General features: G+C 37.0%; 3 protein-coding genes across 3 annotated transcripts; 2 read left to right on the forward strand and 1 right to left on the reverse strand.

Annotated features, from left to right (window-relative positions):
• Positions 1 to 1,359: 1,359 nt before the first annotated feature.
• Positions 1,360 to 2,677, forward strand: LOC148842871 (early nodulin-93-like). The gene is made up of 4 exons (XM_088959558.1): positions 1,360 to 1,931; positions 2,042 to 2,103; positions 2,262 to 2,337; positions 2,420 to 2,677. Exons 1-4 carry the CDS (start codon positions 1,841 to 1,843, stop codon positions 2,512 to 2,514), a joined length of 324 nt encoding a protein of 107 aa, XP_088815684.1. The 5' UTR covers positions 1,360 to 1,840; the 3' UTR covers positions 2,515 to 2,677.
• Positions 2,678 to 13,093: 10,416 nt separating this feature from the next.
• On the forward strand, positions 13,094 to 14,592 carry LOC148842872 (early nodulin-93-like). Its single transcript, XM_088959560.1, has 4 exons — positions 13,094 to 13,779; positions 13,971 to 14,032; positions 14,130 to 14,205; positions 14,305 to 14,592. Exons 1-4 carry the CDS (start codon positions 13,689 to 13,691, stop codon positions 14,397 to 14,399), a joined length of 324 nt encoding a protein of 107 aa, XP_088815686.1. The 5' UTR covers positions 13,094 to 13,688; the 3' UTR covers positions 14,400 to 14,592.
• Positions 14,593 to 14,755: 163 nt separating this feature from the next.
• Positions 14,756 to 17,418, reverse strand: OTP82 (Tetratricopeptide repeat (TPR)-like superfamily protein). Its single transcript, XM_088959559.1, has one exon. It carries the CDS (start codon positions 17,360 to 17,362, stop codon positions 15,149 to 15,151), a length of 2,214 nt encoding a protein of 737 aa, XP_088815685.1. The 5' UTR covers positions 17,363 to 17,418; the 3' UTR covers positions 14,756 to 15,148.
• Positions 17,419 to 19,835: the final 2,417 nt, after the last annotated feature.

A 19,835-nucleotide genomic window follows, 5' to 3' on the forward strand; every position in this document is an offset into this window, starting at 1 on the left:
GCTTCAGAGGGGGATTAGGTAGGTAGATGCACTGTTTCCCTATCTATTTACAATGGGAATGCAAATCCTATCTAGTATACTGCAAAAAAGCTGAAATGGGGAAGAAAATTTAGGGAAAGAGAGTCTAGCAGTATATCATCTGCTATTTGTAGGTGATATCATGAAATTTTGCAAGGCAGAGAAGAAACAGATAGTGGAGATGAAGACCATTCTTGAGCAATTCATTGAAGTGTTCGACAAAAAATAAACTGGAGTAAATCAGGGATATTCTTCTTCATCTCTAATGTACATAGTATAGTTAGAAGATTTCTGATGGGACTATTGGAAGTGAAAGAAATTAAATGCCCATGAAGGATACATATTTGGGATCAAGATTGTGGGTTGGCAGAAGAAAGTATGAAGAAGCTTTTGAGGACCAAGTGAAGAGAATGCAAAGCTAGTTGGCCTCATGGAAGTCCAAGATTCTAAGGCCCGGGGGGTGGGGGGACAATTTTGATGAAGTCAGTGGCCCAAGCCATCCCAATATATGCTATTGAACACTATTCTACTGCCAATAAGTAAGTACTCCAAGTCCAAACCCAATCCAAAGGGAATGGAGCAAACACAAAAATAATATTTTGGAGGGATAGTACTCAAATAATCAAGGAAGATTCAAACCATTAAATGGGTAAAATGTTGCAGAAATAAGAAAAATGGAGGCCTAAGGTTCAGAAATGGACTTTTGTGCTGCCATTTGGGTTTCGTACCTAGTAGTAGTACTACTCATTGAGGTAGGTCTGATCAATCCAACCCCCATCATTCTCTGGGTTTCTGCACAGACAGGGCCCTCCCAATAAAAAAAAAAAAGAAAAAAAGTTGGCTGGGTCATGGACTGAAAGTGGTCCAACCAATGGATTTACTTACCTGGTAATATGATCAAACCGTCAAAAATCTGGGACCCAGTTCATGGAAGGCCGGGTCAATAGGTTCAATTGAAAACACTGCTATTTAATTACTCTCACAATCATAATAATTATAAATTAAACATCAGGAGATTGGAAACCTGGAATGGGTAAATAGTAAGTAACAGTGGTGGTTTTATTAATGATAAATTCCAAGTAGGAGTAGGACATATTCTTCTGGTCGATCAAATCCTATGAGACCAGGGCCTTAGATTATTCCGATTTTCATCAACAAAACTTGATTATTCATTTTCTTTCATTGGGGGAAAAGAAAACGATTTCTAAAATCAATGCAAACGATGAAACCAAATGTTGTTTGTTTGTTTGAACAAAACCCATATGTCTCTGGGATAAATAAAAAATGGTACACCCAACAAAATGGGTAATAGATAAAAAATGGTACACCCAACACATGTCTCTGGCATTTGAAACAAGGTGGTATTGCCTAGAGACAATAATCAATCGGAAAGTTCGGTGAAGGAATCAAAACCGCCCCTTGGTTTTTAGTCCCTCCCATGGTCTGGCTGCTGGATTCTGGAGAGAAAAAGCAAAAGGCTTCCCCAGGTAGAGGGTATATATAATAGGGACAACACCACATAATCCAAACTAACTTATAGCCGACCATCAGTCCATAACAATTAGGCAAATAAAACAAGTGACTCCGACGTTGGAATTGGCCCCCAAAACCATCAATTCCCAACAACCCTCACCACCATTTCTTCCATAAATAACCAACCTCACCCCTCAGCTTCATGCAGTGTGTCTGAGCTTCTACATCACTATAATTTGTCTCTCTCCCCAGCTCTCTGAAGCTGAACTGTGAATTGATTGAGTTTATTTCCTTACTCAAGCAGTGCATCCCCTTAATTCTATCTTTCTTCATCATCAACATCTCAGAAATGGCGAGAAATGTGTCTCATTCTCATCTGGAAATAAATGGGTTGGTTTCAGTGGACCAAAAACTCGCTTTGGCAAAGCGCTGTGGCCATGGTATTTGTTCCCTTCCCGTCTTTTTCTTCGACTAAAAATCAGATTGTATCATAAAATTTGTACCTCTTGGGTTTCGTATTTAATTTGGTTTTCTCGTTATGTGACAACAGAGGGCGTCGTCGCCGGGGCGAAAGCGGCCGTTTTGGCCACCATTGCTTCCGCAGTTCCTACTGTAAGTCCTAATTTCTCATCGTCGATTTCTATTATAACACAATTACAAGGGACCGGAATACTCTTACTTTCTACCTCTGCACTTTATTAAATAGTTGAAGGGGCATTGTTATGATCATTATCGACAATGACAACTCCGTTTGGGGTTTACAAATGCAGTTAGCTAGTGTGAGGATGCTGCCTTGGGCTAGAGCTCACCTCAATCCCACTGCTCAGGCTCTCATCATCTCTACAGGTTATATTATTCACCAGCTCACCCCCCTCTTATTCTTCTCCATTAATGATTTCTGTTCGCTAATGGAACTCTTTGATAACAGTGGTCGGTTCAGCATACTTTATAGTTGCAGACAAGACTGTCTTGGCTACTGCAAGGAGGAACTCATTCAAGGATTTCTCTAACGTCCAAACCTAATTTCGAATCGTCGCCGGCCAGATGGAAACTGTGTTTTTCCCTGTTTTTTTTTATTTTTTTATTTTTTTTTTGGTGTATCGTATCGTTGTTGTATTTAAACCGGTAAATCCAGGATGTATACGTTACTTGGGAAAAAAAATGGCAACCGTTTTCCATTTCGACCTTTCCTTGGTTTCATTGACTTCAAATTTGCTCCTTTGTTGATGATAAGAAGCAGCTTCTGCGTATAAAAGGATGGAAACTGGCCTAGACCCCATGAGAAATAAGATTAAGCTGTAGTTGGGACGCAGATAATCATCATTTTTAAGAAATAATAATCAACCTGTTTGGGAAATCCAGCAATATTCTTTCTCCAGGGGCTAGGATTACATAGTTACCTTCATGGTTTGGTTAAGAAAAATTATTAAGAAAATGTCATATATCTGGAGCTGGTTTAGTATCTTAGTTTTCAACTGTGCAAGACCCTGCTTCTCAAATAAAAAAAAAAAAAAAAAAAGGAAACAGTAGAGTAATGCAGAGTCCCAAAAATGACATGGGTAGAAGTCTCTCATCAAGCTAGTATTTGATAGTTCTACAATGGAGAAGGCACCTGAGAGCACAAGTCTGGTCTAACAGATCACCTATTCAGAATTTAACATGTCATGATTCATACTGTTATGAAATGTATCAGCACCTTACTCTGATTCATTATCGTTTACAGCAAATAAAACAACACTCCAAAGACTCACAAACACCTAGCCAGAAATACAAATGGAAGTCCAAACACAGGTAGAGATCAATGTCCCTGTGGCTATTAATCTATTATATTAACTGTCGAAATACTGTCTATAAGAAACTTTCAGTCAGACTCAAAGATAACAGCACCCAGGTCAAAGGAAATGGCTAAACTTTACTGCCTCAAGAAGGGCTTTGGCTTCAGCTATTAGGAAAGACAGAGCGTGCACAGGACCACATTTGGCTAGGAACTTAGGAAGTGAACACCTGCTGAATCTCTAAGTACACCCAAAAGGTGCCATATTTACACTTGTGGAACCACCATTGACATTTGCTTTGAAGAAATCATTTCTCGATGGAGAGAAAAAAGAATTGATAGCTGGATTGCTTTCAGCTTTTAAACAATTTTCTGATCTCAAAGGCAAGATCTGAGTCTCCCTACTATAGACCTGCGAATGAAAGGGATCAGTATCTTCATTCTCAAAATAAAAAGCATTGCAGTCCTTCCAGATCTCCCACAAACAAACAACACAGTTAGCTAATATATCAACATTAGCTCTGCCCAAATTCTTCAACAGCTGCATAAACCAACTGCCAAATTGGTAATTCTTGCAAGGAAAATCTGGTCTAATGCCAATACCAGAGCCAACCCAAATGCACTTAGCTTTGTCACATTGCACCAAAGCATGTAAAATGGATTCATTGCATGAATTACATCGATCAGGAGATTGGGTAATTAACTTTTCTAAGGTAGAGGTTTTCTTTTAACTACAATGATGTTGAGACAACATTTCCAAAGAAAATTTTTAATCTTTGACCCATTTTTTGTCTAATGTTTAAGGATCAAGAACATAGATAATAGTAGAAACCCCATTTTTTGTAAATCCTCAAATAAAGCTTTATTCTTGATCTTTATGTTTTATAAAGCTCACAGTATTCAGATAGAAATGATTGATTTTTATATTTTTCTGTTTTTTGTTGTTATTGTGTTTTTTATTCTTTTTCTGATATGAGAATTTTTGAACGACAACCAAAAAAAATAAGAATTCATGTTTGAAGAACACCCTCTTAAAGGTTGTAGCAATGATCCGAATAAGTACTAAACAAACCAGTAATCACATGGGTAGAGATCAGAAAGTCCTTTAATCAGGATGGTTTTTTACTTAAGTACAACATTCAAAGTGGAACCAATTCAAAAGTTCGACATCTTTGAGTGAATCTCTCCACTTCCAACATGACTTATTTTATTTATCATTACTTTCTTGCTTCTTCTAATTCATGGTAAATAATACAAAATTTAAAATATAGAATTATGGATTAATTGCACTACTTTTCTCCAAGCAGAACTAATTATAATACTATCATAATTAGATGATAAGCTAGTGGTATTTATTATACCATTTACCAGAAGAAAAGTTGAAATTCCAAACTAATCCTTGAAAATTAAAAAAAAAAAGAAAAAGAAAAAGGAGACAATCAGCATTGCTCTGAACTACTTTTTTATTAAAATATTGAGATACTTCCCCAAACCCATCTACTCTGTTTTTTTAAAGCCCCCATTATTCATCTATCTAAGAACCTAGACATAAATCAAGTGTTTAGATAACAGATTTAGGAGCTTGGAAGTTGGAACATTATTTAGAGCCCAACCTCGTATTATAAATAAATTCTAAATATAAACGTTACATTGAAGTTGGAACTCTGTGTATTGGATTTTAATCTCATAAGAGATTAAATCCAATGGGTTTGATTGGTCAATTACATGAGAAATTGCACCTGCACACTTGGTTGAAAAATTAGTTTTTCTCTTACAAAAATCCAGTTTTGAACTTGTCCCACATTAGAAAATTATAAGTTTTGTTTTCAGTTTTTCAATAGGAGCTGATTTACACTCCTTAGAATTAGTAGAGGAGAGTAAGGGGATTCGATATCGTGCAACGAGCGCGCGTGTGTATGGCGCAATGAGGCACTTTAGAGGCACACTTTGCTCGCGCGCACCCACGTGGCTCGCGATGGACGGCTCTGGTTTTGGTGCGTTGGTGACCGTTGATGACCATTGATCATCAACGGTCATGATTCGATCGGGTGTGATCAAGAGGCACAATTCAAAGTTAACAGTCACCAACTGTTAACTACTTTTTAAACAGTCACAATGTTTGAAATTGTGACTGTTCAAGGTGCCTTCTCTAAACCAGCACCTAACTTTTCTTCATACCTCTTCACAAATTATTTAAGGAGCATGAATCAGATTCCAAATCACACAATTTCAAAATTCACTCACACTCTCTCTCAGTCTTGTCTGCTACAGTCTCACAGAAGGTTTCTTTGGAGACTCTTCAACTTTGTTGGTTGTAGATTCTCACCCAAGGCTCTGTTGTATCCTGGGAACGAATTTGCCTATAACCCAACAGCAAACTAAGTAAAACTGAGTGGGGGCAAATAACATTCTAAAGACAGTGTCTTCAGACGCGCTTCTGAGCTTCTCCTCTAAAGTTACAGTGACCCCATTATTCTCCAACAATTTTAGAACGTTATTCTGCAATGGAGGCGGAAGCAAGCATGACTTCGATCAAGATGATGAACCAAGATCTTGTTCGACTGGACCAGTTCGATGGAGCAAATTTCAGCCGATGGCAAGACAATATGATCTTCTTTCTGACCACACTAAAGTTATACTATCTATTGGACCCGAATCTGCAATCACTTCCTGAACCCACTAACAAAGACTTAGAGAAACTAAAGAAGGAAATAGCAAAATGAGAAGATGACTCATTTCTGTGCCGAGGACACATACTGAATGCTTTATCATACCAGCTCTACAACTTCTATAAGGAACTTACATTTCCAAAAGAAATATGGAAAGCCCTGGAAATCAAATACAAGGTGCAAGAAGCAGGTACGAATAAGTATCTTATTGCAGAATACTTTGACTTCACCAAGAACGACCATAAACCCATACTGGAGCAAGTTCATGAACTACAGGTGATAGTCAACAAAATTCGATCCCTTAACATCATCATTCCTAAATCTTTCTAAGTGGGAGCAATCATTGCCAAACTTCCACCCTCTTGGAAGGATTACAGGAAGAAGCTTCTACACAAGGTTGAAGAACTTACCTTGGAGCAAATTCAGCAACACCTTCGTATTGAATAAGAGTCTTGATTTAGAGACAATAGGGATAAGACCCTAGCCGGTATGCTAAACTCTAAGGTCAATTTTGTGGAAAACGGATCGAAGAAGACTAACCCTACATTACAAGTAAAGAAGAAGGATGTGAATTCCAAGAAGAGCAATAATAAAAAATGATCCTACTATGTTTGGAAAGAAGGGGCATTATGCCCGAGTTTACCGACATCGAAAAGGCGGAACGAAGACTGCAAACATGATAGAAAACAATCTCGTGGCCATGATTACTGAAGTCAATATGGCAGAATCGTCTTCTGGATGGTGGTTTGATTCAGGCACCATAGTCCATGTTTGCAAGGACAAGTCCTTGTTCAAGACATGTGAAGAAATGACTGATGGCCAGGAGGTACAAATGGGAAATAAAACATGTGCCAAAGTTGCTGGAAGAAGCAACGTAGAGTTGAACTTCACATCTGGAAAAACACTGATTCTCATGAATGTTCACCATATTCTTGACATTAGAAAAAACTTGGTCTCAGTAAATCTTGTTTGTAAGAGGGGATTCAAAGTTGTCTTTGAATCTGACAAACTAATCCTATCCAAGAATGGGATGTTTGTTGGAAAGGGATATTGTTGTAATGGTATGTTCAAATTAAGTATTAATGAAGGAAAAATTTCTGCTTATATTGTTGATTCTTTCTCTTTATGGCATGATAGATTAGCACACTTGAATTTTAAATCCATAAAGAACATAGCAAACTTGGTATGATTACTTACAGTAATGAATCAACTGAAAAATGTGAAATATGTGTAAAATCTAAAATGGTTAAGAAACCTTTCCCCAATGTTGAAAGAAATTATCAATTTCTAGAACTAATTCATTCTGACATCTGTGAACTCAATGGTGTATTAACTATAGGAGGTAAGAGATACTTCATAACTTTTATAGATGACTTTTCTAGGTACACTTATGTCTACCTTATAAGAACTAAGGATGAAGCCTTTGACATGTTTAAACTGTATAAGACTGAAGTTGAAAATCAACTAGAAAAGAAAATTAAAATCCTTAAAAGTGATAGGGGTGATAAATACTTTAAAAATGAGTTTAATTCTTTCTGTGAAGAATTTGGAATAATACATCAGTTTTTTGCTCTCTATACCCCTCAACAGAATGGTCTGGCTGAAAGGAAAAATAAAACACTTACAAAAATGATAAACTGCATGTTGTTAAAAGCTAATGCACCCTTAATCCTGTGGGGGGGAAGCACTCCTAATAGCCTGTCATTTACATAACAGAATTGTTTCTAGAGTTAATAACAAATTCCCATATGAATTATGGATAGGAAAAAAACATAATTTAGCATATCTAAAAGTGTGGGGGTGCTTAGCATATTATAGAGTTCTAGATCTTAAAAGAACCAAATTTGGACTAAGAGCTAAGAAAAATATATTTGTTGGATATGCAGAACATAGCAAGGCCTATAGGTTTTTAGGTTTAGAGTCCAACATAATAATTGAAACTAGATATGTTGAATTCTTTGAAAATATATTATGTTCTGAACTTACAGAAAATGAATCCACAGAAAATGATGGAGAAACTAGATAATAATGAGACTGAAAGAAGAAATGACACAACTGTAACACCTACAATAAAACTTAGAAGAAGTCAAAGACAAAGAATAGAGAAACACTTAGGTTCAGATTTTATCTCTACTCAGTCAATTGTATTTTTGGTTGAGACTGATAGAGAGAAGATTTTAAATAAGATACCTATTGTCCTAAACATTGAAAATGATCCAAAAACCTACAGTGAGGCCATGACCTCTAGAGATGCTGCCTTTTGGAAGGAAGCCATAAATGATGAAATGGATTCAATAATGCCAAATAACACATGGGTATTAGTAGATCTGCCTCCAGGATCAAAACCAATAAAATGTAAATGGGTGTTTAGAAGAAAATACAACACTGATGGAACTGCACAAACTTTTAAGGCTAGATTGGTAGCCAAAGGATTTAGTCAAAAGGAATGGATTGATTACTTTGACACCTATGCACCAGTGGCTAGAACAACTTTCATTAGAACACTCATAGCATTAGCATCCCTTTATCACTTATCTGTTCACCAAATGGATGTTAAAACCGCTTTCTTAAATGGTGATTTAAATGAAGAAGTTTATATGGAAGAACTAGAAGGACTTGTTCTTCCTAGAAATGAGAAGAAAGTCTATAAACTGGTTAAATCACTATATGGATTAAAACAAGCACCTAAACAGTGGCATGAGAAATTTGATTCTTGCATCCTAGCTTTTGGTTTTAAACATAGTAGTGCTGATAGATGCATCTACTCAAAATTCACTGAAAATTATGAATTAATTGTGTTTTTATGTTGATGATATGCTTATTGTGGGTACAAATATGGTTGGCATAAATGAAACTAAAAACTACTTATCCTTTGTCTTCAAGATGAAATATTTAGGAGAAGTAGATACCATTTTAGGAATAAAAGTTAAAAAGCATAATAGGGACTATGCATTAAGCCAATCACATTATATTGAGAAAGTACTTGAGAAATTTAAGCATTTAGGGTTTAAAGAATATAGCACGCCATATGATTCTAGTATAAAGCTAGTAGAAAATACTGGTAGAGCAATTGCACAACTTGAGTATGATAGTGCAGTAGGGAGCTTAATATATGCTATGCTTTGTACCAAACCTGATATTGCATTTTCTGTAAGTAAACTCAGTCGGTTTACAAGTAATCCCGGTGCAGAGCATTGGAATGCAATTGAGAGAATTATTGGGTATCTCAAGAGAACCTTGGAACTTGGCTTGTTTTATTGTGATTATCCAGCTGTACTAGAATGGTACACTAATGCAAGTTGGATTACCGATAATGGAGATAACAAGTCCACATCTGGATGGATTTTTGTCCTTGGTGGGGGTGCGATCTCTTGGGCATCCAAGAAACAAACTTGTATATCTCATTCGACCATGGAATCCGAATTCATAACCTTAGCGGCTGTTGGGAAAGATGCTGAATGGGTTATGAATTTATTATTAGATATAAAACTTTGGCCTAATCCTATGCCTCCAATTTCCATTTATTGTGATAGTGAGGCAACTCTGTCAAGGGCCTACAGTGGTACCTACAATGGTAAGTCCAGACATACAAGTCTGAGACATGAATTTGTTAGGCAACTGATTCAAGATGGAGTCATCACTATAACTTATGTGAGGTCAAGTAAAAACTTGGTTGATCCTCTTACCAAGGGTTTCGCTAGAGAATTGGTAAGAATGACAACCAAAGATATGGGATTAAAACCCTTTACTTAGTCACCTGTAATGGTAACCCAACCTGAATTGAAAAACCATCAGTATTGGGTTTAATGGGTAATAACAAGTTACAGCAATGTGACTGTTAGCACTGACATTGAGAAATTTCTCATCACAACATAAACAGTGATGTCTGTTATGATGAGAGGTTGAGATAAATTCTTAATGAAGTTCTAAAATGTGTCAAATAACGGAACACATAGTGGAATTTCACCTATGTGAACATATAGTAGTGTCAATTCTCATAAGGGTTTGGATTTGCTCTCGGGATTGTTCATGAAACCAAAAAAGAAGCAATTCAAAAGTTCGACATCTTCTGAGTGAATCTCTCCACTTCCAACATAACTTATTTTATTTATCATTACTTTCTTGCTTCTTCTAATTCATGATAAATAATACAAAATTTAAAATATAGAATTATGGATTAATTGCACTGCTTTTCTTCAAGCAGAACTAATTATAATACTATCATAATTAGATGATAAGATAGTGGTATTTATTATACCATTTACCAGAAGAAAAGTTGAAATTCCAAACTAATCCTTGAAAATTAAAAAAAAGAAAAAAGGAGACAATCAGCATTGCTCTGAACTACTTTTTTTATTAAAATATTGAGATACTTTCCCAAACCCATCTACTCTGTTTTTTTTAAGCCCAGAACCCATGATTCATCTATTTGATTCTGAGAACCTAGACATAAATCAAGTGTTTAGATGACAGATTTAGGAGCTTGGAAGTTGGAACATTATTTAGAGCCCAACCTCGTATTATAAATAAATCATAAATATAAACATTACATTGAAGTTGGAACTCTGTGTTTTGTTGGAATAAATTAAGTTGCATCCAATACTAATCAACAATGTTCAGATGTTGGGTTTGTTGCCCCAGCTCACTAATAGCCCAATTCAGTGAGAAGCTTCTTTGGTTGGCCACCTGTTCAGATGTGTTGGACCTCGGACTTGTCGGTTCTGACTCTGACCTGGTTAACTTTTAATTCTTGTATTCGTTTCGGCTTCTAATAACAATTTTTAATTAATATACACTATTGATCTGAACCACATGCTTACTCCTGAAAAGAATACAAAAAGGAAGAAGGTTATGAAATTCGGAGGTAAGACCAAAGTAGGTATGGCTTGAGCTCCCGAAGTCGTCGTCGCAAATTTACGAACTGGAGTAAATTGGCTATGGACGTTGAATGGGTAAATATATGATACGCATGTTTCTCTGCTGATGACCTAGCTAACTTGGACTATCACCATCATTTAATTTGTTACATAATTTGGTCCAAGGATGACCAAGCTTCAAATGATCAGTCATAACATTTCTATTTGGAAACTATTTCACTGTGCAACTGATTTTTCTTTTCGTTAATGATCTCTCTTCGGCTATGTTTGGTTTCAAGGAAAAGGTAAAAAAAGGAAATTGTATAGGGTTTCCTAACTTCCTCTACTTTTTCTTTCAAAACAAATACAGCCTTCGTTTCTAACTTTGCTACCAGGTAGCAGCCAATTAAACATTTTAATTAAGAGAAAAAATTTATGATACGAAAAAGATATAATACCCAAAGAGCTTTGACCAATTAAAGCATCCCTATGAATTGTTTCTGATTTGACCAATTAAGAGAAAATTACTTCAGGTGTGAAGAGTTGAATCATACCTATCTCTAAAAAGAATCCTGATCTCCTGCCAACGAAATGTGTTCCAACACCCTAGCAACATAATCTGATACCACACATCTTATACATGGCGGGACTCCTCCGAGGGTATTTTGTCCTACATTCAGTGAATTCGAAAATCAATATGTACTACATGATCCAAATAAGAAATTGGGATACTTGAAATTCTGGATCCAAATTGTTCTTTGGATCACAAAGCGGCGGGACGATTAAATCCATTAGAACTCTCTCAACTCTGGTACAAGTTGAATGCAAATAGGATCTATGGATGGATCCATCAAAACCATGAGCAGTGCAAGACCGTTTATAAACTTTATATTAAAAGCAAAAATGATTCACATTCAGACTTTACATACTGTCCAATAGGTAAAGTCCATATCACCCCAACCAATTTGTGCAATAAAGACAAATCATTACGTAAGAGTTAATGTATTGATGATTTGATTGCAGTGGCTGGTTCCGCATACTTCATAATCGCAGACAAGACTGTTTTGGCCACTGCAAGGAAAAACTCCTTCAAGGATTATACCAACACCCAAGCTTAACTTACAGTCCCCCCACGCTTTCCTTTTGTTTTGCTTTTCTGTTTTCTGTAAACTTTGTTGCTCCAAAACCTATGTATACTGTAAAATACATAAAAGCAAGTTTGTTTTCCATGGATTCACTGCTCTAAGTTTTCCAGCAGGTTGTATCTTGCATGTACAAGGGATTATAATCCAAGTTTTTATGAGGAATCAGCTGAGTAACGATTAATAGGAAATTAAACACTAGTTATCTTCGTCCAGGACTAGTCTTTGCTCAATTTGTACCTGTAATCTGAGTTGGAAACCCAACACATGATTAGACTGTTTATCGGTTTCGGCACATGGTATGATCCAGAACGAATTCAATGACGCCGGTGGGGAGCTTGATTCGATTGCAGATGGGCCCATTCATCTCTATCTATAAATTCTGTATTAAGGAACTTCATATATAGTGTAATGATTGTTGTGAAGACAACTTCAGTTGGTTGGGGGGGGGGGGATGGTCTTCATAAATAAATAATATCCGTTAGTTGGAGAAAAGAAAAAAGGGATGAGGGATAAAGTTTTGGGAAAAGTACGGATACATACGATGCAGAATTCTGAATTCCAACCCCCTACAACTGGCCCTGTCCTGCCCGTGAATTTATCATCAATTCTGAGCTGGGCTGATTTGTACTTCTCAGATTTAAGATATGGATTACTCAGATAATCAATACTCTCTGAAAATTTTGCTTTAATATATAACCCATTTCTATTGTAAAAATGTAACAACATAGAAAAGTTGATCAACTGCACTCATGAGATACCGGCAAATGAATTCAAGTTTTAGCGAAAACACCTAGCAGAAGCAATCGTTGAAAGAAATAAAGATCCAATCAATTTTGAATATTTAGTATTTGATGCATGGAACTCTCGTTGATTGACTCTAACAATAATCCACAGAGGTTTTGAGGGTCTGTAATCAATGGAGAAGTTTGTAATTACCAGTCATTATTGAATTTTACAAAAAGGAAAAAAAAAAAAAGAGTCATTTTTGAAAGGTAAAATTCTCTAATAAGAACTGATTGAGTGGTAAAGACAACTGCGTGGTTCTATAAAGAGACTCTCATCCGAAAGTGATGGCTTTTAGGAAGATTAATTAATGCAGACAAAAAGCAATGGTAATAGAGCACGCTTCATATTGTTCTCAAATCTCAATTAACATTTATCGTGGTTCTATTGGGAATCCAATCATCCAAACAAACAGGCAACCAGTAGAGATCATACAGATGCTTAGCTTAATTAAAGCCCACAGTTAATACAAATCAGTTCACCAGTGTTCCAAAGTATGATTTTGAGAAGGATTCACGAATTTAACAAATTGGATTATCCTCAATTTCATGATTTAGATCTAGCCACTCGATGATATCTTTTATCCCCAGATCCGGGCTCATCGTCCTAAAAAGTAAAAAACCGCCATTGGTTTTTTAGGGCCCCACAGACACAGATAGGCCTAGGAAATCAAACAACATTCTGGGATGGGAACAGTAACGGAAGGGAGGAAAAACCAGAGACTCCGACCTCAGTATCAAACCAAAACCATCAAACTCCATCCCCAATCAACCTGACACCCACTCTCCCCCGGTTTCTCATTTCTCTCCTTTATTATAAATTAGAAGAACCTGATCTCCCGGATTCGTGCAGTGTCTTAGCTTCAAGCCTTCAGATTTCCTCAGCTTCTTTCAAACTCTCTCTGTATTCTCTCCGCTCTCCAACTCAATTTCAAATCAGTAAAGCGACAATCTTTTCAATCATCTCAAAAATGGCGAAAAATGTAGCTCACTCTCCTCTGGAGAGAAATGGGGTTGCTTCACTTGACCAGAAACTCGCCATGGCGAAGCGATGTGGTCATGGTTGGTAGCTGTTCTCTCCTGTTTTAGTTCTTCACACCCGTCCTTTTCTTTCGTTGGCACTGCAATCGACTGTGTGTTGTTTAAACCGATTTTAACAGAAATTTAATTTGTGTTTTTTTCTTTTAATTTCTTCAAACTCATTGTTGATCTTACTGAGATTAGTAACTGGGTTTCTTGTTTTGTAACAACAGAGGGGGTTGTCGCCGGGACCAAAGCGGCTATCGTCGCCACCTTTGCTTCTGCAATTCCCACTGTAAGTCTTGCTTTCCCATTATCAGTTTCTAATGTTGTCATTTCCATAATTGAAAAGGCATTACTGACTTCACAACTCTGTTGTGCTTCAAATGCAGTTTGCTAGTGTCAGAATGTTGCCTTGGGCTAGAGCTAACCTCAATCCCACTGCTCAAGCTCTCATCATCTCTATAGGTTTACTCTCTTTTTCTGCATCAAATTCTTTTCTTTCATTTTCATATGTTTTGCTTTTATATCAATTAATGAAATTTCAAATTTGTTATTTGATGGCAGTGGCCGGTTCCGCATACTTTGTAGTTGCAGACAAGACTGTTTTGGCTACGGCAAGGAAGAACTCATTCCAGGCTTACCCCAGTTTCCAATCTTAACTTGGAACCTTGGATTTGAGACTGGATGCATCTTTCCCTTTTCTTCTTCTTCTTCTTTTCCCGTTTTTTTCTTGAATTAAAATTGTAAATCCTATATCATGTGTATGTATCGCAGCAATATAAAACTACTTTTCCATGGATGGGAGATTCAGCATTTCATTTTCAATATCAATATTCCAAATCAGAATTTCAATTCTTGGGTTTGATCTACAACATTGTATTTTAATACTGAAAGTCCCCATCTCTGGACTGGGTTTCATATACGACGCCTCATTATCCATCCGTTTTCACTTTTTCGGAGAATTGGGGAGATCCACTTGAATGTGAACTCAGCTAAAAGATATGAACAAGGTCAATTGCGTCAAAATAAACTATAGAATTTAATCTAATTGTCTTTCTTGTGAATAAATTGGATTCACACATAAAATATACACCAAATTAATGGATACATCATTTCTTTATCATCAATGAATATAGTCATTCATCTTCTGAAGTAGTCGAACACCCTATCCTCACTATACAAATTGATAATACATCCAGTTTACTAGCCAACCTGAAAATCATTAACTGCAAATCAGGTACAAATTGAATGAATCTGGGAACCTGACCAGTGGAGATGTATCTTAGAGTACTATGAAATCAAGCTCGTTAATAATCAATATTTCAATACATGCTTTCAAAGCAGTGGAGATCACTCCAACTTCTTGGATATGAGGTTGGTTGCTAAATGCAAAGCAACCATGCAACTCTCACCAGTAGTCATTACATGAACAGAAACCATCTTTGAAATGGTGGAACCGGTTCCGATCTCTAGCTATGATCTCCCTATTGAAAATTTTGGATATGAGCTTTGTTGCTGAATGGCAATTTCCACAGACACGAAGGTTCTTTACTATTCTGATTGTTGTTCCTGGGTTTGTACTGATCAACCCAAAAGCAATTGCTAGCCTCTCACTATGATGAGACAATGCCCCTTCCTTCCATTCTTCATCTATATCATAAAGTATCTCTGATGTATCAGGCACATGACCAGCCAATTCCAGAAGCTCATCCATTTCATCCAACATTTCATATATCTCTTTGCTCTGTGGATGTGCTTTATCACCAACAAGAAACTCATGAACAACACTATCCACCTCAATAGAGCTACATCCAGGGACTTTCTTCACTCCTTTATCATTTAATCTTGTTCTTATTCTTGCTACATCCTCCCATCTGCCAGCTCCCGCATAGATGTTTGACAAAAGGACAAAACCACCAGGGTTTTCAGGCTCCAATTGAAAAAGGTGGTCAGCAACAAATTCACCCAATTCAACATTGCCATGGACCCGACAAGCTCCAAGTAGAGAGCCCCAAATAGCACCATCAGGTTTCATTTCCATACTCTTTATTAGGGCCTCTGCTTCTTCAAACAGCCCAGCTCGACCAAGGATATCTATCATACACCCATAATGTTGTAATTTTGGTGAAATCTTGTAATCCCTGGTCATCGACTCAAAGAGTTGGCACCCTACTTCCACCAAACCAGCATGACTACAAGCTGATAGGACACTAACAAAGGTGATATCATCTGGTTTGAATCCTTCATCAACCATTTTCAAGAAAAGTCCAAGGGACATATCCGCATGCCCATGTATGGCTAGCCCAGATATCATTGCATTCCAAGAGGCCAAGGTCTTAGGTCTCATAGCATTGAAAACTTGTTTTGCAGCATCTATATTTCCACATTTGGCATACATGTCAATAAGACTAGTTGAAAGGGCACCATTACTCAAATTACTAAAATTCCTGTCTATATATGCATGAATCCATTTGCCAAGATCAAGAGCGCCCAAATGAGCACAAGCTGGAAGAATACTCAAGAAAGTGACATCATTAGGTTCTTCATTTGATTGCTGCATTTGCCTGAAAAGAGTCAAGGCTTCTTTATAGTGCCCTTTATGAGTATAGCCACCAATCATGACATTCCATGAGACCCGGTCTCTTTGATGAATCCCATCAAACAAACCACGAGCCGTCTCCAAATCTCCACACTTTGCATACATATCAATAAGAGAATTCACAAGGTGAAGATTCGAACCAAGTCCATGATCGTCAATCCAAATCCTAGCCCAATGCCCTAATTCAATAGAACCAGACTGAGCACAAGCAGAGAGGACACTGACCAGTGTGCTCTCGTTGGGTTGAACATTTGAATTCAGCATGTCATGGAAGAAATCCAGTGCCTCCTTATATCTACCACTTTGAGCATAGCCTGCAATGATTGCATTCCATGATATAACATCTCTAACAGGGATATCATCGAAAAGCTTACGAGCATCTTCCAAATAACCTGCCGACGCATATCCAGTGATCAAAGCAGTGAAAGAAACTGCATTTCGTAGAGAACCCTTATCGAAAACCAAATGGGCATCTTCCAATTCGCCATTTCGGGCGTACATACTAATAAGCGAAGTGTGGACAAAGGCGTCAGTCTCAAGACCAAGCTTCAAAATATGCGCATGCACCTGTCTCCCTTCTTGGGTAGCTGTAGCTTGTGCACAAGATTTCAAAAGAAAAGGAAACGTGTACGAATTCGGCTCTACTCCAGCAAGCAACATGCGGACATAGAAAGCTACAGCAAGGATAGGAGAAGAGCTTAGAGAGTGGCCGCGAATGATTGTATTCCAAATGAAGACGTTCGGTTCTTCAATGCACGCAAAGATTAAGAGAGCGTAAGAAAGATCACCGAAGGGTGAAATGGCGCCAAATTCAATGAGCTTACTTAATGCAAACTGGGTATTGTAGAGGCCGGTTTTGATGATTTGGGAGTGGATTTGTTTGAGATTTTCGATATCTTTGCATTTGGAGAGAAGAGACAGAGATGGGTGAGTTTTGAGTAGCTTGTATGGAGGGTCTGAGGTGGTTGGGGGGAAATGAAGAGAGGAAGGGGAGATTACCGGAGAGGGTGAAGAAAGCAACATTTCGAAGGCAACCGCAACACAAGGGATAACGAAAAGGGAGAGGCTGAGAGTTTGCTTTACCCGCCAAAATTTAACCGTCAAAAAAGATAATCAACAGAGGACATAACGCGTACACCATTTGATCAATCACAATTAGACATGAACCGTCTGATCGGCTTTTTTTATAAAAAGATTTTCATGTAAAGTTCGAGGGGTAAATCGGGCCGTGCCAGGCCCACCACAATGGTCTTGGTCTGGGCCGTGCTGGGCTTGGGGTTTCAGGTCCATGGGTTGGTATGGCATGGCTTGTGGATTGCGCTTGGCCCGCCTAGCAGGGCATGGCCTACGAACCCTCTACGGTTAGTTTCAGCTTTTTGGGGTTCTTTTGCAGAAATACCCTCCAACAACTATAAATAACTCTAAACAATGGGGTATTTATGTATTTTGGTTTTGGGGATAAAGAATGACACAAATGCCCCCCCCCAACAACTATACAACAACTAGTTTGGGGGCATTTTGGGTAAAATGATAAATAACTTTACAATAACCAAAATACTCATCGCAACAATTAAAAACGGCTAGTTTTTTATGTATTTTGGGCAATTAAATTATTTTCAATTCCTATAAATAGCCCTATCCTTCATCATTCTCATCACACCAATTCAACAATTCTCTTAATCTCTTCTCTAGTTCTCATACTCACTCAAGTCTCTCTTTCAATCTCTCATTCATTCTCCAATTTTCAACTTTATTGAAGTTTCAACAAGAAGAATGCTTGCTCAACAGCTCAAGTAATTCTAATTAGCAATTTGGGAGGCTTGGACTCTTGGAGTTGAAAGGCTTCAACCGTTAAAATCAAGTTGGGATTTCAAACCGGCAATTCAAGGAAGTGCAATTAAATTAATTTTTATTTTTTAGAATTAAAAAAAAATAGTTGGTTTCTCCTGAAACCAATTCTCCAACATTTTTAAAGTAAATAGTAGTGTTAGCACCGATATGGATGCTATTGACATTGACGGAACTTCCACCCCTAGTACTAATACTAGGGGAAAGAAAAAGAAGGTCACTAAGTTGATTAGCCCGGTTTGAAAAATATTTAAAATAAATGAGGTTTAAGGAAGGGAAAAAGAGTTGTTTGCCAAAAATATAAGAAAGACTTTAACTATTGTAGAAAGGGTAGTATTAGCCATTTAGGCAGACATTTGCTCACCCATGAGAAAAAAAGAAGAAGAAAGGAAAAAAAACAACACAAACACAAATTGAGCGGTGGGTTTTGGTACTTTTAAATATTCTAAAAAAAAAGACAAGAATTAGTAAAATACATTGTACATGCTGAACAACCATTTTTGTTAGATAAAGATACTAAACTTGAAAAATGGTTACGTAATTCAATAAATCCACAATTTAAATAAAAGAATTTTAAGTTTTAAGTTTTACAAGCAAAATTTTCTACTTTACGTGATTCTTCCTTCACCTCAGAGGGAACAAATAATTTTGATATTTTAGCCTAGTAGAGTGAACATGCAAAAAATTATCCAATTCTCGCCGCTATGGCACGTAATCTACTAATCCCTCCAATGTCTACAATTTCATCGGAATCTTGTTTTAGTGCAAGTAATAAGGTGTTGGGTGACAAAAGAAGTTGTATGAATAATGAAAGTCTAGAGATGTGCATCTACTTTAAAGATTAATTGGCTGTTGAAGATAGATTACAAGATAAAGAAGGGCATGACATTACACCTAATGTTTCACCTGAAACAGATGATCAGAGTCAATAACAATATGAGAAAATGATGAAGTCAATATTTTTTGTATACTCAATAATTGTATAGCATTTTTTCAAATTATTATAAATTTTGTCTTAATTTTGTTCTTTGATATTTTAGTAACGTAATTTTTATTTTCAATTTGTAACTATATTGTATTTTTATATTTTATTAATTTATTCCAATTTTCATATTTCATTCATCCAACCATTGTATGCTTTGTATCATTCAAATTTAAATGAAATAAAATTCCTATTTTTCTTCCAATTTGTTATTCACTTTGAGTCTTTGTCTCTTTGACTTTTTATTTGGTTAAGTATTTTTTTTAATTTCTTTGTTAGATTTCTTATTTTTTTTCCAAATAATTTTCAAAAGAAAGTCAAATATTTTAGTTTTACTTAGCAAAGAAACAAAAAAAATAAAAAATGTCAAAAAAACAAAGAAATCAATCTGACTCGGTTCAGCCCATGCCTAAGGCCCGGCTTGCAGCCCGCCTAGCCTAGGCCTGCGGCATGGCACGACATGGCATGGGCCATGGGCCATGCCGGACCGACCTCCCAAATTATCCCTGAGGAGGGTGGCATGACATAGGATGGCCAACAGGCCAACACGACATAGCTGGCACTTTGCATGGGTCGCAAGGAGGCCATGCCATGTCGGGCCTGGTATTGGGAGCTTGGGGCTTTGGCTGGTTCCTCTTGGCCCTTGCATACTGTTTCACTGTCTGT

This window comes from Nelumbo lutea, chromosome 8, assembly GCF_056320005.1.
Source record: "Nelumbo lutea isolate HS-2025 chromosome 8, American lotus-T2T, whole genome shotgun sequence".
NCBI lineage: Eukaryota > Viridiplantae > Streptophyta > Magnoliopsida > Proteales > Nelumbonaceae > Nelumbo > Nelumbo lutea.

Coding starts and splice junctions, on each gene's coding strand:
- LOC148842871 (XM_088959558.1), top strand. CDS start 1,841: ATGGCGAGAAATGTGTCTCATTCTCATCTGGAAATAAATGGGTTGGTT. Junction 2,104..2,261: donor TTGCTTCCGCAGTTCCTACT/GTAAGTCCTAAT, acceptor TTACAAATGCAG/TTAGCTAGTGTGAGGATGCT. Junction 2,338..2,419: donor GGCTCTCATCATCTCTACAG/GTTATATTATTC, acceptor CTTTGATAACAG/TGGTCGGTTCAGCATACTTT.
- LOC148842872 (XM_088959560.1), top strand. CDS start 13,689: ATGGCGAAAAATGTAGCTCACTCTCCTCTGGAGAGAAATGGGGTTGCT. Junction 14,033..14,129: donor TTGCTTCTGCAATTCCCACT/GTAAGTCTTGCT, acceptor CTTCAAATGCAG/TTTGCTAGTGTCAGAATGTT. Junction 14,206..14,304: donor AGCTCTCATCATCTCTATAG/GTTTACTCTCTT, acceptor ATTTGATGGCAG/TGGCCGGTTCCGCATACTTT.
- OTP82 (XM_088959559.1), bottom strand. CDS start 17,362: ATGTTGCTTTCTTCACCCTCTCCGGTAATCTCCCCTTCCTCTCTTCAT.